Source organism: Oncorhynchus gorbuscha, linkage group LG24 (genome assembly GCF_021184085.1).
Source record: "Oncorhynchus gorbuscha isolate QuinsamMale2020 ecotype Even-year linkage group LG24, OgorEven_v1.0, whole genome shotgun sequence".
Taxonomy (NCBI): domain Eukaryota; kingdom Metazoa; phylum Chordata; class Actinopteri; order Salmoniformes; family Salmonidae; genus Oncorhynchus; species Oncorhynchus gorbuscha.
In genome coordinates this window covers 20,852,221-20,876,060 of record NC_060196.1, presented here as the reverse complement: position 1 = coordinate 20,876,060, position 23,840 = coordinate 20,852,221, and the positions used below count along the sequence as shown (strand labels likewise).

Genomic DNA, 23,840 nt, shown 5'->3' with positions numbered 1-23,840 from the left:
ACCATTTGTTTTTCCTGCTCCAATTATGTTGGTAAACAGTTTATAGTAGCAATAAGGCTAATATACCTTTGCGTCATGCCTAAGAACAGCCCTTAGCCGTGGTATGTTGGCCATACCCCCTCGGGCCTTATTGCTTAATTATAATGTTTACCACTTGCATTCATAGGTATCCTTATCTTACTAAAGCTCAACTTCATGTAATTTTCTGCCCTCTGCATTAGGACCAGTGAGAGTGATTTATCCATCAAACGTAAAGGCAACCTAGTCTACGAGACGACCAGTGGTGCTAAGGTAAGAATGAAAGTGTTTTTTTAAAGGAAATTATGGCCTCCCGAGTTGTGCAACAGTCTTAAGGCATTACTACAGACCTGGGTTCGATCCCAGGTTGTGTCACAGCTGGCTGTGACTGGGAGACCATAAGGCGCTGCACAATTGGGCCCAATGTCATGAGGGTTTGGCTGGCCGGGGATTTCCTTGTCCCATTACGCTCTAGCGACTCCTTGTGGCGGGCTTGGCGCCTACAAGCTGACTTCGGTCGCCAGTTGGTCGTTTTTTCCTCCGACACATTGGTACAGCTGGCTTCCAGGTTAAGCGAGCAGTGTGTCAAGAAGCAGTGCAGCTTGGCAGGGTCGTGTTTCGGGGGACGCATTGGCTCTCGACCTTCGCCTCTCCCAAGACCATAAGGGAGTTGCAGAGATGGGACTTTACCTACCAATTAGATAATCACGAAAAAGGGGGGAAAGTGTTTGTACTGCTGTGTGCTTATTCAGCCGAGATTGATATGAGCACCCTAAAATGGGTCAAAGAAAAGGTGTTTTTGTTAATAAATGTTTGAGCTTTGTATGTAAGAGTAACAGCTTGAGGATGTGTGTGTTCTCTGTACATATAAGAGGGAGTTTGTATAACCTTTATAGTAATATTCTGTGTCTCCAAGAGCTCTGTTTTGACACCCCAAAAATGTGGAGATTAGATCAAGCGGCTCGCAGGGTATTTAAAATGATACGGTCAGTTTTGGCAACAGTCAGCATTTTTGCACTGTCAAAATTGTATTCTCCTCTGTACAGTTTGTTCCTTTTGTCAGTAGCCTATATTTGTGTACAGCAGTCTTATTTTCTTTATGCATATGATATTTACAGAGTGGCTGTGGATCCAAGTTTTTCTGAACCCCTCTTCCTGACAGCTAAAAGTCTATTTTCTACTTCATGCACAGTTTCTGTTCTACTCGTAGAGAACAGGCTAGTCTGGCAAATGGTGCTCGTTTTAATAAAGTTAGATCAAAGCTGAATCAATGTCTGCAAGATCACGAAGCTGGTATTCTACATATCTGAATATAATAGTATAACGTTACTGTAAGACAGAACATCACTTCATTTGTGATGACATTTTTAGGATGATTGTGCAAATGGTAAAATTTCTCACATGTTGCCAAAACTTTGCAGCGCGCACCACTAGAAAAAAAAGATGCTGAAAAGAAAGCAACAATTTCAACAATTTTACTGAGTTATGGTTCAGATAAGGAAATCAGTCAATTGAAATAAATGCATTAGGCCCTAATCAATGGATTTCACAAGACTGGGAATACAGATATGCGTCTGTTGGTCAGATACCTTAGTAGGCCTCAGGATCTCGTCCACGGTATCTCTGTGCATTCAAATTGCACGTCGATAAAATGCAGTTGTGTTCGTTGTCTGTGGCTTATACCTGCCCATACCATAACCCCACCGCCACCATGGGGCACTCTTGTTCACAATGTTGACATCAGCAAACGCTAGCAAAAAACAACGCCATACACGTGGTCTGTGGTTGAGAGGCCGGTTGGACGTACTGCCAAACAAAGTTTAAGGCAGAATATGGTAGAGAAATTAACATTCAATTATCTGGTAACATCTCTGATGGACATTCCTGCAGTCAGCATGCCAATTGCACGCTCAACTCAACTTGAGAGATATGTGGCAATATGTTGTGTGACAACTGAAAAGAACAAATGCTCACTAACAGTGATGTAAACAAATTTGGGTGCAATAAGCTTTTTGTGCATATGGAGCATTGCTGGGATCTTTTAGTTCAGCTCATGAAACATGGGACTTTACATGTTGTGTTTATAGTTTTGTTTAGTCTGTTCTTTGATTTGAAACTCAACACAGGTATTTCTACAGTTTAAGGTCCAATGCAGCCATTTTGATCTCAATATGAAATTTTCAGGGAACAATTAAGTAGCTTACTGTGATTGTTTTCAATTAAAACTGTTTATATATATATATATATAATAAATAAATAAATGGCTTCTTAGTGAAGAGTTAGAATTGTGGAAGTGGTCCGAGGGGAAAACTGAAAAATAGCTGTTATTGGCAGAGAGGTTTGGAACTCTCTTATTGGTCTATTAACAAATGCACCTTCTAGTGATGTCACCAGGCAGACCAAACTCCATCCCACAGGCTGAAATTTCATATGCTCTCATATGAAAATAATATTACCATACTTTTCACAATTTCATAGTATTATTCCAACCACGTAGGGTGGAAATGTATATAAAACACAGACAAATCACGTTTTTGGCTGCACTGGGCCTTTAACACCATCTGCTCTAAACTTTGCACACTGTACATAATTCAAAACAACACTACTTTGAAACAACACTGCATAACTCAAGGTCTAAAATCATATCCCCATGAAACTGATTGAGATCAAGTGGTTGGTATGCAGATGCTGCATGGATATTTCACCTGTAAAACTTATCGTTCATGATTGACAGTGAGAAATGTGAAGGGAGGGTGACCAACATGTTTTGTGTTAAATTAGAGGTAAAGAAACATGCACAGAACTTGATTTGGAATTTAGCTGTAGGGGAAAGGGATACAGGCGTGCAGGACAGGGCGGTTACCTACAGATCCACAGCCTAGGCCTAGTATTAATTCTATGCAGACATTCATTTTATGTGTACACATGGCAACCTCCAGGTATGACCACTTGTGTATGTATATGAGCTGTCATTTTATCTCATTATATAGCCTTTTGTGTGATTGTAGCTACTAACCATGTAAATAATCTGTGGGGTATCTTGACAAGAGCATCTGAAGAGAAAAGCTGATTAGGATGGGCCCAGTCAGTGTTTTAAGAGGTCTGTCATTGGGATCTATCAATAATTGTGTGGGGCCCAGTGTTATGGTGGTATCCATGGTGATGCTGTGAAGGGTGGCAGTCTTAACTCATCACCACAAGTGGTGGCTCTTGAGACATTTTGGCCTGAGGGGGGTGGTAAATGGACTGGCACTGTTATAGGACTGCTCTAATAATGAGATGCCATTTTCTAACACCACTTTTCCCTAAGGCTAGTTCTGGTTCAAGACTTGCGCTTTGTTTGAATACCTATACTAACATACGGTATAACACTTTATATATATATATATCTCTCATTAGTTCATTTTAGTATAATGTAAACGAACGGTATCCTTTCAGTTGAGTGTACTAGCGCTTCGCCTGTCTACCGGAAGTTGATGCTGTTGCTATGCAACTTCTTCCAAGCTTGTTACCATAACAAATACTAGCTAGACATCTTACGACTTCATTAACAATGTCCATTGAGAAAGCACAACTATACCACTTAGCTTAGCTAAGAATGACATGAATAATCAAGTTAATAAACGTTTGGTAGTTAGGTAGATCGTTAACATTACAGCAGTTGTACTGTTATGATATGCGGTTCGTAAGGCTAGCTTAGCCTACAAATTGTTAGCCAACAACTTATTGAAAAGTCATTACTTTATTACATAGCTAAACATTTGTCATAATTAGTTAAAGTAAGAATTTGTAGCCGCTCTTGTCAGATTTAGGCTGCATATTTTCCAAAATGTTCTTCAAATCTGAAAATCTTATTAAGCCTGCCCATTTTCTGAAGAATTTCAATATGGGCCCTAAACCACCAATCAAGCAATCAAATTTTATTTGTCACATACACATGGTTAGCAGATGTTAATGCGAGTGTAGCGAAATGCTTGTGCTTCTAGTTCCGACAATGCAGTAATAACCAACAAGTAATCAAACTAACAATTCCAAAACTACGGTCTTATTTATACACACAAGTGTAAGGGGATAAAGAATATGTACATAAAGATATATGAATGAGTGATGGTACAGATAGAAGATACAGTAGATGGTATCGAGTACAGTATATACATATGAGATGAGTATGTAAACAAAGTGGCATAGTTAAAGTGGCTAGTGATACATGTATTACATAGATGCAGTAGATGATATAGAGTACAGTATATACGTATACATATGAGATGAATAATGTAGGGTATGTAAACATTACATTAGGTAGCATTGTTTAAAGTGGCTAGTGATATATTTTACATTTCCCATCAATTCCCATTATTAAAGTGGCTGGAGTTGAGTCAGTGTGTTGGCAGCAGCCACTAAATGTTAGTGGTGGCTGTTTAATAGTCTGATGGCCTTGAGGTAGAAGCTGTTTATCAGTCTCTCGGTCCCAGCTTTGATGCACCTGTACTGACCTCTCCTTCTGGATGATAGCGGGGTGAACAGGCAGTGGCTCGGGTGGTTGTTGTCCTTGATGATCTTTATGGCCTTCCTGTGACATCGGGTGGTGTAGGTGTCCTGGAGGGCAGGTAGTTTGCCCCCGGTGATGCGTTGTGCAGACCTCACTACCCTCTGGAGAGCCTTACGGTTGAGGGCGGAGCAGTTGCCGTACAGCCCGCCAGGATGCTCTCGATTGTGCATCTGTAGAAGTTTGTGTGCTTTTGGTGACAAGCTGAATTTCTTCAGCCTCCTGAGGTTGAAGAGGCGCTGCTGCGCCTTCTTCACGATGCTGTCTGTGTGGGTGGACCAATTCAGTTTGTCTGTGATGTGTATGCCGAGGAACTTAAAACTTGCTACCCTCTCCACTACTGTTCCATCGATGTGGATAGGGGGGTGTTCCCTCTGCTGTTTCCTGAAGTTCACAATCATCTCCTTAGTTTTGTTAACGTTGAGTGTGAGGTTATTTTCCTGACACCACACTCCGAGGGCCCTCACCTCCTCCCTGTAGGCCGTCTCGTCGTTGTTGGTAATCAAGCCTACCACTGTTGTGTCGTCCGCAAACTTGATGATTGTGTTGGAGGCGTGCGTGGCCACGGAGTCGTGGGTGAACAGGGAGTACAGGAGAGGGCTCAGAACACACCCTTGTGGGGCCCCAGTGTTGATGATCAGCGGGGTGGAGATGTTGTTGCCTACCCTCACCACCTGGGGGTGGCCCGTCAGGAAGTCCAGTACCCAGTTGCACAGGGCGGGGTCGAGACCCAGGGTCTCGAGCTTGATGATGAGCTTGGAGGGTACTATGGTGTTAAATGCCGAGCTGTAGTCAATGAACAGCATTCTCACATAAGTATTCCTCTTGTCCAGATGGGTTAGGGCAGTGTGCAGAGTGGTTGAGATTGCATCGTCTGTGGACCTATTTGGGCGGTAAGCAAATTGGAGTGGGTCTAGGGTGTCAGGTAGGGTGGAGGTGATATGGTCCTTGACTAGTCTCTCTCAAAGCACTTCATGATGACGGAAGTGAGTGCTACAGGGCGGCAGTAGTCGTTTAGCTCAGTTACCTTAGCTTCCTTGGGAACAGGAACAATGGTGGCCCTCTTGAAGCATGTGGGAACAGCAGACTGGGATAGGGATTGATTGAATATGTCCGTAAACACACCAGCCAGCTGGTCTGCGCATGCTCTGAGGGCGCGGCCTGCAGCCTTGCGAGGGTTCACACGTTTAAATGTTTTACTCACCTCTGCTGCAGTGAAGGAGAGGCCGCATGTTTTGGTTGCAAGACATCCTGGTCCGTGACGGGGCTGGTTTTCTTTTTGTAATCCGTGATTGACTGTAGACTGACTGTGAGCCGTTGAATTGAGATTATACTTTGTCTCTATACTGACGCTTAGCTTGTTTGATTGCCTTGCGGAGGGAATAGCTACACTGTTTGTATTCGGTCATGTTTCCGGTCACCTTCCCCTGATTTAAAAGCAGTGGTTTGAGCTTTCAGTTTCACGCAAATGCTGCCATCAATCCACAGTTTCTGATTTGGGAATGTTTTGATCGTTGCTATGGGAACGACATCTTCAAAGCATGTTCTAATGAACTCGCACACCGAATCAGCGTATTCGTCAATGTTGTTGTCTGACGCAATACGAAACATATCCCAGTCCACGTGATGGAAGCAGTCTTGGAGTGTGGAATCAGATTGGTCGGACCAGCGTTGAACAGACCTCAGCGTGGGAGCTTCTTGTTTTAGTTTCCGTCTGTAGGCAGGGATCAACAAAATGGCGTCGTGGTCAGCTTTTCCGAAAGGAGGGCGGGGCAGGGCCTTATATGCGTCGCGGAAGTTAGAATAGCAGTGATCCAAGGTTTTGCCAGCCCTGGTTGCGCAATCGATATGCTGATACAATTTAGGGAGTCTTGTTTTCAGATTAGCCTTGTTAAAATCCCCAGCTACAATGAATGCAGCCTCAGGATGTATGGATTCCAGTTTGCAAAGAGTCAAATAAAGATTGTTCACAGCCATTGATGTGTCTGCTTGGGGGGGAATATATACGGCTGTGATTATAATCGAAGAGAATTCCCTTGATAGATAGTATTTCCATGCTGTCTACTGCTTGTATACATTGTATTTTGGTGAATGTAGTACGACATCCGTGAACTTTTGGCATACTAACTATATTGGGGTGGCAGGTAGCCTGGTAGGAGTGTTGGGCAAGTAACCGAAAGGTTGCTGGATCGAATCCCCGGACTGACAAGGTAAAAATCTTTTGTTCTGCCCTTAAGCAAGGCAGTTAACCCACTGTTACCCAAATGCCGATGATTTAGATTTAAGGCAGCCTCCTGCACCTCTCTGATTCAGAAGGGTTGGGTTAAATGCGGAAGACGCACAATGCATTCAACTGAGTGTACCTGACTAGGTATCCCCCTTTCCCTTTTATATCCATACTATGACCAATAAGCATACTACACAATTTATGTCTTAAATAATGCGGTTAGTATGAGTTTTCGAACACAGTTTAGGGCTAAATACTATCTGCTAAATGACTTAAATGTAAATGTAAATGTATATACAAAGTATATGGACACCACTTCAAATTAGTGGACTTTGCTATTTAAGCCATACCCCTTGTTGACAGGTGTATAAAATCAAGCACACCATCGCACAATCTCATTTGACAAACATTGTCAGTAGAATGGCCTTACTGAAGAGCTCAGTGGCTTGGTACCTTCATAGGATGCCACCTTTCCAACAAATCAGTTTGTCAAATTTCTGCCCTGTTAGAGCTGCCCCGGTCAACTGCAAGTGTTGTTATTGTGAAGGGGAAATGTCTAGGCTCAGCCAAGCTCATAGAACGGGACCGCAGGGTGTTGAAGCGCGTAAAATCGTCTGTCCTCAAATAGAACAATCACTCACTATCGAGTTCCAAACTGCCTCCGGAAGCAAAGTCAGCAGAAGAACTGTTTGTTAGGAGCCTCGTTAAATGGGTATCCATGGCCGAGCAGCCGCACACACACAAGTCTAAGATCAACATCTGAATGCCAAGTGTCGGCTGGAGTGGTGTAAAGCTTGCTGGCATTGGACTCTGGAGCAGTGGAAACGCGTTCTGTGGAGTGGTGAATCAAGTTTCACCATCTGGCAGTCCGACGGACTAACCTGGGTTTGGCGGATGACAGGAGAATGCTACCTGCCCCACTGCAAAGTTTGGAGGATGAATAATAGTCTGGGGTTGTTTCTTCATGGTTTGGGCTAGGCCCCTAAATTCCAGTGAGGGGAAATCTTAATCCTACAGCATACAATAACATTCTAGACGATTCTGTGCTTCCAACCTTGGCAATAGTTTGTGGAAGGCCCTTTCCTGTTTCAGCATGACAATGCCCCGTGCACAAAGCAAGGTCCATACAAAAATGTTTGTTGAGATCGGTGTAGAAGAACTTGACTGGCCTGCACAGATTCCTGACCTCAACTCCATTGAACACCTTTGGGATGATTTGGAACGCCGACTGCGAGCCAGGGCTAATTGCCCAACATTGGTGCACAACCTCACTAATGCTCTTGTGGCTGAATGGAAGCAAGTCTCCCCCCCCCCCCCCCCTTACCCCCACAGGATTGTTCCAACAACTAGTGGAAGTCTTCCCAGAAGAGTGGAGGCTTTCTAGCAGCAAAGGGGGGGACCAACTCCATAGTAATGCCCATAATTTTGGAATGAGATGTTCGATGGAGCAGGTCTCCACATACTTTTGATCAAGTAGTGTATCAACATTTCTTAATAGCTTGGATACCATTAGTAATAGTTTAATTCTGCTTAAGCATACAGTATAGGCAGCCAGAGATTTGACAATCCTAGTACAAATATAGTATAACGTGTTCTCTTCACTCTACTAGATATGATTGTTGGTTCAACACTGTGTTTAAGTGCTCTCTGAACATCAGTAGATTGTTTTGGCTGGCTCTAGGGCAGTGTTAAATGGTATACTGGTATCAGTGAAATAGCAGACATGTATAGAGTTTCTCTGCTACCTGTGTGGTGGAACACAAGCTGGTGTGTTGGGTTACTTGAAGCAGGTGGTGTGCGTGCGTGCCTCCCACGGCCAGAAGGAACACCTGTTATCTAATTTGTATGATATGCAGTATTGAATGTACTATTTATTTATAGATTTCCTTCAAGGATATAGCTAGCAGCTAACTGGCCTGTCCATTGGCTAAATTATATTATTTCTACTGTTCAGTTCATAGTCAATGCAACTCTACATTACCCCTCTTTACAAACAGATAAAACCAAAACAAAGTGATTTGCCAGTTGCCTTGAGGAGAGCATAATCTCTGCAGCACAGACCATAATCGATCACTGATAATATGTGAGAGGAAATTGTCAGAGGAATGTTAGTTCCGCAGGGCAAAACTTTACCCTCATCCATATTGTCACTGAGCAACATCCAGTCTGTGTTCCAAATGCCAACCTATTCCCTACATGGTACCCTACTGTGGGCCCTGGTCAAGAGTAGTGCATATAGGGTGCTATTTGGGACGCAGAGCCATTATACAGTTTCACGTGACTGTGCCATGCATGAAATGCATAGAAACCATGTTTGATACCATTCCACTTATTCCGCTCCAGCCATTACCACAAGCACGGGCTCACCAATTAAGGTGCCACCAACCTGTGAATGACACCCCCTAGCACTATTTGATGGTGTAGATACTGCACTTTGGCGGTAACATTGATGCCAATCTGTAATAATTTATTTGTTGCCAACAATGTAGTGTTGAATGCAGGTTTCTATGCATTTCTGATGGGGTAGTGAATTGTAGATTGAAAGGGGGATACCTAGTCAGTCTCTGAATCAGAGGTACAGAGGGCTGCCTTAATCGACATCCACTTCTTCGGCGGGAACAGTGGGTTAACTGCCTTGCTCAGAGACAGAACGACAGATTTTTACCTTGTCAGCTCAGGGGATTTGATCCAACAACGGATACTGGCCTAATGCGCTAACCACTAGGCTACCCGAGTACACCGCTGAATGCTGTACATATATAGTAGGTGCAGTTGTATGTACATTGACTTGTCTCCTCACAGGTTCCTCCTAAACAAGGGTCTCATGAGAATCTGAAGAAGGAGTTGGAGCAGCGTCTGAATGAGAACCACCAGCTTCAGGAACAACTGGACCGCAACAAAACCGAACTACAGATGGCCCAAGAAGAGTAAGCTAGGCTTCACACACCTATGGCCGGTTTTGCTTGTCACAGATTAGGCCTAGCCCTGGACTAAAATGCACTTTTAAATAGACTAGGTTTAATCTGTGTCTGGAATCTGTGTGCATTTGCAGTGCACGTGTGTTAAGACCCCCAAAAGTCACCGTACGTATTTATTCTACATTTTGTTGTCAGAATATAGACAACTTATGGATTGCACCTTTAAGCAGCCCATTAATCTCCTGCTTCTTTAATTGTTCGGTTGATGGATTGATTGCCTAATTGACTGACATGTTAATGAGTATATTGATTGGGGTATCGATTTCTGTATCGATTTCTGTCTTCCCTATCAGGTTGACCCAGCTGCGGATGGCCAGGGAGGGGGCAGAGTCTCGGGTGCGTCAACAGGAAGACCAGCTGGCTGAGCTTCAGGAGGAGCTGAGGGGAATGCCAGAGAACACACCACAAACCGACTCCATGTCACTGCAGACGGTACGGCAAGGATGATTAAAAACATTTAAAAAATATATATCTATCTATATATCTATATATCTATATATATATATATTACCTTTATTTAACTAGCCAGTTAACAACATTCTTATTTACAATGATGGCCTAGAAACAGTGGGTTAACTGCCTTGTTCAGGGGCAGAACGACAGATTTGTACCTTGTCAGCTCGGGGATTCGATCTAGCAACCTTTCGGTTACTGGCCCTTTCGGTTACTAACCATTAGGCTACCTGCCGCCCCAATGATGATGATGTCTTGCATTTATGTTGCACTCTTCAAAGTGCTTTACATTGTTTGGGGGCATTTTATGAACTCCAAGTTGATTAACTGCAGCCATTCAGTACTATTTACACACTCTCTCTCTCTCCCTTGCAGGATGTGATATCGTTGCAGGCGGACCTGGCGGAGGCGGCAATGTTGCGGCAGCGTCAGGAGGAGGTACTGCGTCAGAGGGAGAGAGCGCTGACGGCCCTGAAGGGGGCGCTGAAGGAAGAGGTGGGGAGCCACGACCAGGAGATGGAAGCCCTCAGGGAGCAGTACAGCCAGGACATGGAAACCCTGAGAAGCACCATGGAACAGGTGTCACAGGTGGATACGTTGGTTTGTGTTTGTGTGGAAATTTCATTCCAAAATGCTATATATCCATTTTCAGAAATCTTGGTAAATTAGCTTTTATTGTTTAAAGCTGTTGAGAGATTAGTGAGTGAAAAAAACTATCTAAGCATAGCATGGGGTTGTTCAATGACAGACATGTATTTGTTTAAAATCTATCACTTGACATATCCGCCTCGCTCTCAGAGAAATAAGTAGTACGCTCGTTTTTACACGGTCAAATATAACAAGGAAATTAATGAACTGTACAAAGTATATTTGTGACATCACTATTTATAAAAAATAATAAAAATAATAAATATTCAATACAGTAATATGAGATCTGTATGTAAAACATTTACATTTGAAATGTTAGTCATTAGCAGATGTTCTTATCCAGAGCAATAAACATGAAGTGCATTCATCTTAAGATGGCTAGTTGAGACAACCACATATCACTGTGAATATACAGGATACAAACATCACATTCCAGCTAAACAACGGATATATAACGTTTTGCCCAAAAAAACTTATGGATTAAAAAAAACTGAACAGTAATAATTTACACACACATGAAGGTACCCATAAGAAATCATTTCTGATGAAAAAACACATGAGAAATTGGTGGATATAGCGTTTTGGAAATTAACTCTTCATATGTCAAATGTTCAGTGTTTCGCCATCCAATCCTAATTTACCCCTTCATTAGTTAAATCCGGTATGGTAGTGCTGAAATGGAACAACACAGTATATGCACTGGTTGGAGGTCCCTGAGAAATGGGGACTGGTTTATTTATGTCCGTCTGTATGTATCAGGGTAGGAAGGCTCATAATAATTGCTGGAACGGAGCAAATGGAATGGCATCAAACACATGAAACCATGTTTGATCTATTTTATACTATTCCATTGGCTGCTCCAGACATTCCCACGAGCCCGTCCTCCCCGATGAAGGTGCCACCAACATCTTGTGGTATGTGCAGTGCATTCGGAAAGTAGTCGGACCCCTTGACCTTTTTCCCAAACAAACTGAAACTGAATTTAATTTTTTTTAAATCCTCATAAATCTACACAGAATGACCCATAATGACATTTTTCAAATGTATTACAAATAAAAAAACGAAACCTTACTTGCATAAGTATTCAGACCTTTTGCTATGAAACTTAAATTGAGCTCAGGCGCATCCTGATTCCATTGACAATCCTTGAGGTGTTTATTCAACTTGGAGTTCACCTGTGGTTAATTCAATTGCTTGGACATGATTTGGAAAGTGACTGTCAGAGCAAAAACCAAGCCATGAGGTCGAAGAAATTGTTCGTGGAGAGTATTTAAAACAGTTTAATCCATTTTAGGCTGTAACGTAAAAACATGTGGAAAAGGTCAAGGGGTCTGTATGCTTTCCGAATGCACTGTATGTACAGTGGAAGTCAGAAGGATGAGGCTTGCAAGCCGAAGAACACCATCCCAACCGTGAAGCATGGGGGTGGCAGCATCATGTTGAGGGGTTGCTTTGCTGCAGGAGGGACTGGTGCACTTCACAAAATGGATAGCATCTTGAGGGAGGAAAATTGTGGATATATTGAAGCAACATCTCAAGACATCAAATGGGTCTTTCCAAATGTACAATGACCCCAAGCATACTTCCAAAGTTGTGGCAAAATGGCTTAAAGACAACAAATTAAAGGTATTGGAGTGGCCATCACAAAGCCCTGACTTCAATCCAATAGAAAATATGTGGGCAGAACAGGAAAGCGTGTGCGAACAAGGCCTACAAACCTAATTCAGTTACACCAGCTCTGTCAGGAGGAATGGGCCAAAATTCATCCAACTTATTGTGGGAAGCTTGTGGAAGTCTACCCAAAACATTTGACCCAAGTTAAACAATTTATAGGCAATGCTACCAAATACTAATTGAGTGTATGTAAAATTCTGACCCACTGGGAATGTGATGAAATAAATAAAAGCTGAAATAAGTAATTCTCTCTACTATTATTCTGACATTTCACATTCTTAAAATAAAGTGGTGATTGTAACTGACCAAAGAACGGGAATTTTGACTAGGATTAAATGTCAGAGATTGTGGGAAACTGAGTTTAAATGTATTTGGATAAGGTGTATGTAAACTTCTGACTTCAGCTGCATGTATGTGTACCATATGTCTGATCTCTCCCTGCTATGCGTTAGTCCCAGCAGCAGATTGAGGAGGAGAGGCAGAGGGTGAATGATGCCATGCTCTGCCTGGAGGAGGAGCTAGAGAGCTGCAGGGACCAGGGTGGCCAGTGGAGGAAGCAGCTGGAAACCACCACAGAGGAGCTTCACAGCAACAAGCAGGAGTGAGTGCCTCAATATATTTATTTCATTGGCTGTAGTATATCAATGGTGCGTCATACACGTCTCTACACCTACGAAGTAGTCTTCATATTAGCTTTAAACTAGTAGTCTTTGTCAGGTCAGTTTTCTATTGTCTTGACCTATGATCCAAAATACCAGATAGATTGTGGCACCTTATCAGTGGCAGCCCCTTACCTGGTATTCTAAGGCAGTGTTTACCAACCCTGGTCCTCAAATACCCCCAACATTACATAGTTTCATTGTAGCCCTTGACAAATACACCTCATTGAACTCATTGAGAACTTCATGATTAGTTGAGAAGTTGAATCACATGTGCTTGTCCAGAGTTACAATACAAATGTGTAATGTTGGGGGTACTTGAGGACTAGGGTTGGGAAACACTGTTCTAAGGCAAACTTACACATATGATTGCTAAAGAGTACTGCTTTTGGTGGTGCCTGCCCTGCCCTCCCTAAATGACTACCATGTCTGTAGCCAGGAAGTGCTTAGAAAGGCTGGTCATGGCTCACATCAACACCATTATTCCAGAAACCCTAGACCCACTCCAATTTGCATACCGTCCCAAAAGAGCCACAGATGATACAATCTCTATTGCACTCCACACTGCACTTTCACACCTGGACAAAAGGAACACCTATGTGAGAATGCAATTCATTGACTACAGCTCAGCGGTCAACACCATTGTGCCCTCAAAGCTCATCACTAAGCTAAGGACCCTGGGACTAAACACCTGCTACTGGATCCTGGACTTCCAGACAGGCTGCCCCCAGGTGGTAAGTGTACGTAACAACACATCCGCCACACAGATCCTTATCACGGGGGCTCCTCGGGTGCGTGCTCAGCCCCCTCCTCTACTCCCTGTTCACTCATGACTGCACGGCCAGGCACGACTCTAACACCATCATTAAGTTTGCCGATGACACAACAGTGGTAGGTTTGATCACCTACAACGATGAGACCGCATATAAGGAGGAAGTCAGAGACCTGGCCGTGTAGTGCCAGGACAACAACCTCTCCCTCAACGTGATTAATACAAAGGAGAGGATTGTGGACTACAGGGAAAAAAGGGAGCGAGCACGCCCCATTCTCATCGACGGGGCTGCAGTTGGAGCAGGTTAAGAGCTTCAAGTTCCTTGGTGTCCACATCCCCAACAAACTAACATGGTTAGTTGTGGGCAGAACTGAAACCGAGCACACCAAGGCACCAAGGTGAAGAGGGCACGACAACACCTGTTCCCCCTCAGGAGACTAAAAAGATTTGGCATGGGTCCTCAGATCCTCAAAAGGTTCTACAGCTGCACCATCGAGAGCATCCTGACGGATTGCATCACTGCCTGGTATGGCAAATGCTCTGCCTCCGACCGCAAGGCACAACAGAGGGTAGTGCATACAGCCCAGTACATCACTGGGGCCAAGCTTCCTGCCATCCAGGACCTCTATGCCAGGCGGTGTCAGAGGAAGGCCCTAAAAATTGTCAGACTCCAGCCACCCTAGTCATAGACTTTTCTCTCCGCTACCGCACTGCAAGTGGTACCAGAGGGCAAGTCCAGGTCCAAGACGCTTCTAAACAGCTTCTACCCCCAAGCCATAAGACTACTGAACATCTAATCAAATGGCTAATCAAACTGTCGTTCTCAACTAACATCAAGGCGGTGGCCCGTTCCTGTAGGTTCATGCTCTACAACATCCGCAGAGTACGACCCTGCCTCACACAGGAAGCGGCGCAGGTCCTAATCCAGGCACTTGTCATCTCCCGTCTGGATTACTGCAACTCGCTGTTGGCTGGGCTCCCTGCCTGTGCCATTAAACCCCTACAACTCATCCAGAACGCCGCAGCCCGTCTAGTGTTCAACCTTCCCAAGTTCTCTCACGTCACCCCGCTCCTCCGCTCTCTCCACTGGCTTCCAGTTGAAGCTCGCATCCGCTACAAGACCATGGTGCTTGCCTACGGAGCTGTGAGGGGAACGGCACCTCAGTACCTCCAGGCTCTGATCAGGCCCTACACCCAAATAAGGGCACTGCGTTCATCCACCGCTGGCCTGCTCGCCTCCCTACCACTGAGGAAGTACAGTTCCCGCTCAGCTCAGTCAAAACTGTTCGCTGCTCTGGCTCCCCAATGGTGGAACAAACTCCCTCACGACGCCAGGACAGCGGAGTCAATCACCACCTTCCGGAGACACCTGAAACCCCACCTCTTTAAGGAATACCTAGGATAGGATAAAGTAATCCTTCTCACCCCCTCCCCCCTTAAAATATTTAGATGCACTATTGTAAAGTGGTTGTTCCACTGGATGTCATAAGGTGAATGCACCAATTTGTAAGTCGCTCTGGATAAGAGCGTCTGCTAAATTACTTAAATGTAAATGTAAATGTAAATGGCTACCCAGACTACTTGCATATTGCCCCCTCCCCCCCTTAGTAACTCTACCCACGTATATATTACCTCGACTAACCGGTGCCCCCGCACATTGACTCTGTACCAGTACCCCCTGTATATAGCCTCGCTATTGTTATTTTACTGCTGCTCTTTAATGATTTGTTTTTCTTAATTGCATTGCTGGTTAAGGCCTTGTAAACATTTCACTGTAAGGTGAATACCTTTTTGTATTCGGTGCATGTGACAAATAAAATTTGATTTGAAAGTATCTTTTCAGCTAGCGCTAGTCTGCTGTACCTGCTCCAAAACACCTGTAATAGACTCAAATGAATCTCAAGCTATTTTTATTAATCAAGCCATCTTGACAAATCATATCAACTATGTTAGAAACAGACATATGATCTAAACTATTGAAGTGAACGATGATACAATTTTCAATGTATTGAGATTTGTTCAGATTCCTAGAAGGCAACAGGTTTGTGACGGTGTGAAGATTCAGTGTTCATTGTTTGTTGTGCATTTGCTGTTGTGTTCACATGGTTATCGTACATGCTCTGTGTTTGTGTAGGCTCATGAGAGCACGTTTGGAGAAGGAAGAGTTTGAGGGGGAGCTGAAGGAGCTTCAGGATTCACTGATGTCCATGAAGAAGCAGATGCCTGGCTTTGACGAGGCAGACTCTTATGCAGAGGTAAGCTTCTTCATGATCACAATGTCACAGATCAAGCATACACACATTCTTACACACAGTGCCTTCCCGAAAGTATTCACACCGCTTTACTTTTTCCACGTTTTGTTGTGTTGCTACTGGAATTTAAAATGGATTCAATTTACATTTTTTTGTTTGTTATTGGCCGACACACCCTACCCCATAATGTCAAAGTAGAATGCCTAAATAAGTTCAGGAGTAAAAAATGGCTTAAGGCACATAATGACTTGCATGCAATCTGTGTGCAATAATAGTATTTAACATGATTTTTGAATGACTACCTCATCTCTGTACCCAACACATGCAATTATCTGTAAGGTCCCTCAGTTTTTATTTATTTATTTTTTTACCTTTATTTAACCAGGCAAGTCAGTTAAGAACATATTCTTATTTTCAATGACGGCCTGGGAACAGTGGGTTAACTGCCTGTTCAGGGGCAGAACGACAGATTTGTACCTTGTCAGCTCGGGGGTTTGAACTCGCAACCTTCCGGTTACTAGTCCAACACTCTAACCACTAGGCTACGCTGCCTAAAGACGGGAGGTTTTCCAATGCCTCACAAAGAAGGGAAGTCAGAGACCTATTGGTAGATGAGTAAAACTAAAAACAGCAGGCATTGAATACAACTTTGACCATGGGGAAGTTATTAATTACACTTTGAATGGTGTATGAATACACCCAGGCACTACAAAGATACAGGTGTCCTTCCTAACTCCGTTGCCGTAGAGGAAGGAAACCACTCAGGGATTTCACCATGAGGCCAATGGTGATATTAAAAGTTACAGAGTTTAATGGCTGTGATAGGAGGAAATTTGAGGATGGATCAAGAACATTGTAGTTACTCCACTATAATAACCTAATTGACAGTGAAAATATTTTTTCATTTTTAATTTTTTTAAATGACAAAACATGCATCCGGTTTGCAACAAGGCACTACAGTTGCAATGCAAATACATTTTTGTCCTAAATACAAAGTGTTATGTTTGGTGCAAATTACAACCCATTACTGAGTACCACTCTCCATATTTTCAAGCATAGTGGTGGCTGTATTATGTTATGGATATGCTTGTAATCGTAATGGACTGGAGTTTCAGGATTAAACATTTACTGAATGGAGCTAAGCACAGGCAAAATCCTAGAGGAAAACCTGGTTCAGTCTGCTTCCCATAAGACATTGGGAGATTAATTCACCTTTCAGCAGGACAATAACCTGAAACACAAGGACAAATCTACACTGGAGTTGCTTACCAAGAACACAGTGAATGTTCCTGAGTGGGCAAGTTAAAAAATGTGACTTAATGGTTGTCTAGCAATGATCAACATCGAATTTGACAGAGCTTGAAGACTTTTGAAAGGAATAATAGGCAAATGTTGCACAATCCAGGTGTGTAAAGCTCTTCGAGACTTACCCAGAAATTGCTACCAAAGGTGCTAATAAAAAGTATTTACTCTCGGGTGTGAATACATATGTAAAATACATTTCTGTATTTCAGTTTCCATACATTTGCTGAAATGTTTAACATGTTTTAATTTTGTCATTATGTGGTATTGTGTGTAGATGGGTGAGAAACATGGATTAAATGGATTATATATATATTTAATCCAATTTGAATTCAGGCTTTAACACAACAAAATGTGGATTAAGTCTAGGGGTATGAATACTTTCTGAAGGCACTTTACACAATTAATACACCCACATTCTAACTCATTCTCTCCCACACACTCACACACAAGGCAGTTTCACACATCCTGTTCCTCATCCTCTTTATTCATCTTGGTCATGATATGCTTTTTCCAAGGATCTTCAGCGTTGTAATGATGATATCAAGCAGGCTCGCACGGAGGTTGACAGACAAAAGGTTGAGCTAAATGAGAAGGAGGCGGAGCTTCAAGCCCTGAGGAGGGCTAGCCAAGTACGGGAGTCTGAATTGAGGTCAGAGAATGACCGACTGAAGGACCAATTACGGCAGGGGAAAGATGAGCTCGAGATGGCACTTGAGAAGGCAAAGCAGGTGAGGTGACGTCAACTTGATACAACTAAACTTTGACTGAGTGTGGGATGGATCATGGATGTGAGGTTGAACTCTTTTTACCTCTCTCTCACGGTCTCTAGTCATCAGGTGGGTCCTCACCATTGGATCAGGGGAGTCTGGAGCTTCAGGAAGCCAACACAAGACTGAGAGAGAGACTGACTCTCATGGTAAAATACACTTACCAAAACCGCAGCATGCGTATATAGCTATGGAAAAACACACAGGAGTAACACTCGGCAAACATAAGCTAGGCACAAATGCAAGTGTGAGACTTTTATATCTTAGAAAAGGACACATAATTACTACACAGTAAGGCATGGATTCATAAACTCTCTGATCTGTTATTACGTTAAGGTATACCTAAATACACATACCCATTTATTTAGGAGTATTTTTCTGTTCCACAGACGAGGCTTCACTCCAGCGTGCCCCAGAGCTCGGAGGCTGAGCAGGCACTGGAAGATGAGAACCGCTCCCTGAGGTCCCAACTGGAGGAAGCCAGGCGAGGAGCCTCCCGTCTGGGCAAGGACAGGGATGAGCTGGGCCAACGGCTGGAGGAGAGAGATCTGGAGAGAGATGCGCTGCGCAAGGGCAAGAGTGACCTGGAGGAGCAGAAGAGACTGTTAGACCGGGCCCTGGAGAAGATTAGCAAGGAGGTGCGGCATTGCATGTGTGTGCGCGCATCTGCTTTTTTATGCATTTATTTTCTATTGCCCTGGTATGGATTTTGGGTTGCTTTAAAACTGAATTGACAAAGATCACCCTATCCTTCTTCCCCATCCATGCCCTTTCCACCCACCCTTTCTCTACCCGTCAGATGGAGGTGATGCTGGGGGACTCCCGTCAGTCGGTGCAGGCCCTGCAGAGCCAGATGGATGAATACAGGGAGCGCTCCAGGAGAGACCTACAGGATGCCCAGCGGCAGGGCAAAGACCGACTGGCTGAACTGCAGAGGGCCCAGGCCAACTTGAAAACACTGCAGGAAGAGGTGAGAGAGAGAGAGAGGGGGAGAGTAGGGAGAGGGAAAGGACAGATTGGCTGAACTGCAGAGGGCCCAGGCCAACCTGAAGACACTGCAATAGGAGGTGAATGGGAGGAGGGCAAAGACAGACTGGCTGAGCTACAGAGGCCCCAGGCCAACCTAAAGACACTTCAGGATGAGGGAGAGCAAAGGAAAGGACAGGAAGATGGTGTTCAGGTACAGAGAAAGGAGTAAACAGTGGAGAGTTTGCAGGTATATTTTATAGAGAAAGCAGAAAGGAGAATAAAAGGATTTGAGGGGAGAGAAGAAAGAAAATATAAAGATACGGTATAAAGGGAGTTAGTTGATGAGACAAACCTGAGGTGATCCTTACGTGGCTTATCAATCTATTGGGAATATTATGTCCCCTTTCCAAATGTTGAACCACTGACTCCATCCCCGTTCCGTGGTCCAGGTTTCTCGTTTGAAGAAAGAGCTGCTGGTGTGTGGGGAGGAGAGGGACAGCGCCCAGCTGGAGAGAGACCTGCTCAGCAGCCGCCTCAAACATCTGGAAAGCGAACTGGACTCTGAGAGGAGCTCTCAGACGGACCGCAACAGGGAACTCAGAGGCCTGGAGGTGAGGGGTCAAAGGTGGTTATTACCTTTAAATGTCAGATTTTGGGGTGTATTATAGGTGTGGAAATACTGTATGTCTGAGAAATGGAGGTTAGAGGTCAAGGGTTCTTCTGAGAGCTTTGGGAATTGTATGTGAAAGACTTCTAGCCTTGGACTATCAGCATGTAGTATATGATGTTGGGAAGGGGAGGAGAGCTTGAAAAGACATGGTCAAACTAATTTGTTTACAACGTGGATGGATGTGTGTCAGGACAAAGTGAAGACGATGGAAATTGAATTGGATGAGGAGAAGAGCAGCGTGGAGCTTCTCAATGATCGTATTGCACGCAGTCGAGAACAGGTACTGTACTTCAATACACACACACTTGAATACACACAAGCAGGTACTGATTTCCATACAGACTAAGTCACTCAGAATGTTTGCTTATTCTCTTTCTTCCATTCTCTCAGATTGACCAGCTGCGTGGAGACCTGATGAAGGAGCGCTCAACCGTACACGACCTGGAGATGGACAAGAGTGTCCTAGAGAGACAGGTATAGATTTCACTTTTCATATCCAACATTTTATGTAACAGAACATGCCTAATTCTAAGTTTCATCACCCTCAAACATTTTTGCTCAAACACATCTTGATATGCCATCCTCAGGTGAAGGAGTTGAGGTCCCGTGTGGCAGACATGGAGACACAGTTCCGTCCCTCCACTGGAATGACTTTGTTAGAGGGTAAAGTGCAGGAGCTGGAGGAGAGGCTACACAGTGAAGAGAGGTGTGTACATGCTATACTTAGCCATGATGTGTAACTGCTCAAGTACTATGGATACTACATTGAAGTACTAACATGACACGTACCATCATTGTAACCAGCAGTCTTCTTGGCTTTGTGGATACTATAGTTGATCTGAATAGAATGAATATTGTGTGTAATGATATGTTTCTGTGTTCAGAGAGAAGCTGAGTATCCAGGCCTCCCAGAGGAGAGTAGAGAGAAAGCTGAAGGAAATAATCGTCACTCTGGACCAGGAGAGGAACCAGCACGCTGAGCAACGAGACCAGGTACATGTTAATGGATACTGGTGGTCCTCTGTAGCTCAGTTGGGAGAGCATGGCACTTGCAACGGCAGAATTGTGGGTTCAATTCCCGGGACCACCAGTATGTGAAGTGTTTACACGCATAACTGTAAGTTGCTTTGGAGAAAATAGTCTGATAAATGGCATATTATCATATTGATTGACCTTCATGTCTTAAAGTAATGATGGACTGTTTCTCGTTACTTATTTGAGCTGTTCTTGGTATTTTATCAAATAGGGATATCTTCTGTATACCACCCCTACCTTGTCACAACACAACTGATTGGCTCAAACACACTAAGAAGGAAAGAAATTCCACAAATGAACTTTTAACAAGGCACACCTGTTAATTGAAATGCATTCCAGGAGACTACCTCATGAAGCTGATTCAGAGAATGCCAAGAATGTGCAAAGCTGTCATCAAGGCGGGTGGCTACTTTGAAGAATCTCAAATATAAAAATATATTCTGATTTAACAGGGCTTTTTTTTGGTCACTACATGATTCCATGTGTAATTTCATAGTTTTGATGTCTTCATTATTATTTTACAATGTAGAAAATAGTACAAATAAAAACTCTAGACACACCTACACATTCAAAACTTTTGACTGGTACTGTATGTGTTCACACACATGCACTCTTCCTTCTGATACATGCTACTCTCAAACCAAAAAGTGACAAACGTATTGGTCACTTATGTTTAACGGTTTAGTAATTTTCTGTGCAATGTTGTATCTACTTGGGCATGTTAAGCTGTACTTTATCGTACAGTGGCTTCAGGTGGTAGATGCAGGTGCTCACATTCACCTTCCTTTGGTTTTGGTATTCTTTGTGGTTATTTTTACTTTTAACTGAAAAAAGTAAACAAAGGGTTATACTTTTCTGGGGCTTACACTTTCCTACTCTTCCTGCTGTATACATCAGATATTTGTGACAATCTGCTTCATTCACACCGGTTTGAGGGGAACCAGCATGCTGAGCAACTAGAACAGGTACATGTTAATGGATACTGTTGGTCCTCTGTAGCTCAGTTGGCAGAGTATGGCGGTTGCAATGCCGGGATATTGGGTTCGATTCCCAGGACCACCATTATGTAACATGTATACACCCATGACTAAGTCGCTTTGGATAAAAGTGTCTGCTAAATGGCATTTATTTGTATTATTATTTCATACATTGTTGAATACTAGTTTTTGCTTGGCTTGAAGGGCATTCTTGAACGTTCATTATTTCCCTATAACACACGGTAGAATTCAATGGCTATAGTTCTTACATGTTCTACTGTATGTTTGAGTTGCTTTTGAAAGCTAGCGCGTCATGGAGCACACCTTCCATGTTCATTGATTTCCAGGGAACGCATAGCCCCTCATTGATTATCACTTAGTACATTCACGTCTATGTACATACAGTATGTATACTATAACATGAAAATGAATGTAATGACAGAGAACTAGGTGGTTTTTGGTGGAGATTCCTATTGTCTCCTCACTCTACAACTACATACCATAAATACTTCAAGTCAAGCAAGCACACATTTTCTTCAGGACGTTGTCTTTTCTATGCATTTAATAGCGGACTTGCTGTGTCCTGCTGACCGTGCACCTATCCTTGGTCCCTTGTGCTGTGTGACCGTATCCTAAACTCTAGGTGCTACAGTATCCTAACCACCTGTCCACCTCTGTCCCCAGCTGTCCCTGCGTGTGAAGGCCCTGAAGCGTCAGCTGGACGAGAGCGAAGGCGAGGTGGAACGACTAGAGGGGGTCCGCAGGAAGGCTCTTAGGGACCTGGAGGAGCAGCAGGAGCTGCAGGAAGCACTGCAGGCCAAAGTCACAGCACTGGAGTCTGAGAAGTGAGTTCCCTGATAGAGATATATACATGTGTGTGTGTGTGTGTGTGTGTGTGTGCTGCAGATACTAAGGAATTTGTGTGTGTGTGTGTATGTATATATATATATATATATATACACAAACAAATTCCTTAGTATCTGCAGGCAAAAGCCACAGCACTGGAGAGTGAGCTAAAGTGAGTTCCCTCTCTGACATATCTATCTACAGTACATACTAGCAGTATACACCAAATGTATTCTCTAGTATCCCATACCCTCTATATGACTGTTCTGTACAGCGTTGCATCTTGTCATACCAGTTATTATACCAGTTATGCCAGATATGATTGTTTTATAATCCACACTCCTGTACAGACACCTTCACCAGTGTTGTCAAACCCCTCGGGGGCCAGCAGGTGGTGCTTCAATATCACTCAGCCCGCTGCTCAAATTGAGAAATACCTATTTCTGGTTTTAGTCCTCTTTTGAAATGCATTAGACATTGGAATGGTTCAGGGAACAACGAAAAATACTCAAATCCCAGTACATTCAGTAGGAACTGTGTCCCTTTTTAGTAACAACTACAGTCAATGACAACCGTGTCTTGTTCATTCTTTCAGGCGGAAGGTGTATCAGACGCGTCGACCTGTCCTGGGAGCCTCCAACCTCAGTTCTGAGGACGAGGAGGGTTTTTACGACAACAGCATCGCCTCCATCCTCACTGAGGGACAATTACATACCACCAACTGCTAGGGAGAGATTTTTTCATATATTAAATTAATAGATTAAAATATAACTGGTTAGAGGGAGGTACTCAGGACTCTACATGAAGTAGCTAACATGCCAAGCACTACGAAATTGACTTGCAGTTATTTTTCTGGTTTTATGAGAACTAGATTGCTGTGTCAGAGGTTGGTTGCCAGTACAATCAACTGTCATCCTGGCACCATAATTTCCTTTTATTTTGTCAGTTAAAATATGAGATATTTTGTAGATTGACTAAGCCAAGGGCCCAAAGAACTCTGGTCAAAAGTAGTGCACTGTATAGGGAATAGGGTGCCATTTGGGA

At 43.5% G+C, this 23,840-nt stretch overlaps 1 protein-coding gene across 4 annotated transcripts in view; it reads left to right on the top strand.

Moving 5' to 3' along the window:
- Positions 1–23,840, top strand: part of cgnb (cingulin b) — a 53,433-nt gene extending 29,593 nt beyond the window's left edge. For all 4 annotated transcript variants that reach the window (XM_046326408.1, XM_046326406.1, XM_046326407.1 and 1 more), the window contains 17 exons: positions 222–291; positions 9,594–9,718; positions 10,063–10,201; positions 10,598–10,810; positions 12,997–13,145; positions 16,110–16,230; positions 18,048–18,260; positions 18,362–18,448; positions 18,689–18,937; positions 19,099–19,269; positions 19,718–19,879; positions 20,129–20,218; positions 20,329–20,412; positions 20,526–20,644; positions 20,823–20,931; positions 22,635–22,795; positions 23,392–23,840. In XM_046326408.1, the coding sequence (XP_046182364.1) occupies positions 222–291; positions 9,594–9,718; positions 10,063–10,201; positions 10,598–10,810; positions 12,997–13,145; positions 16,110–16,230; positions 18,048–18,260; positions 18,362–18,448; positions 18,689–18,937; positions 19,099–19,269; positions 19,718–19,879; positions 20,129–20,218; positions 20,329–20,412; positions 20,526–20,644; positions 20,823–20,931; positions 22,635–22,795; positions 23,392–23,524 (2,395 nt within the window). In that variant the 3' untranslated portion in view covers positions 23,525–23,840. The remainder of the gene's footprint in view (positions 1–221; positions 292–9,593; positions 9,719–10,062; positions 10,202–10,597; positions 10,811–12,996; positions 13,146–16,109; positions 16,231–18,047; positions 18,261–18,361; positions 18,449–18,688; positions 18,938–19,098; positions 19,270–19,717; positions 19,880–20,128; positions 20,219–20,328; positions 20,413–20,525; positions 20,645–20,822; positions 20,932–22,634; positions 22,796–23,391) is intronic.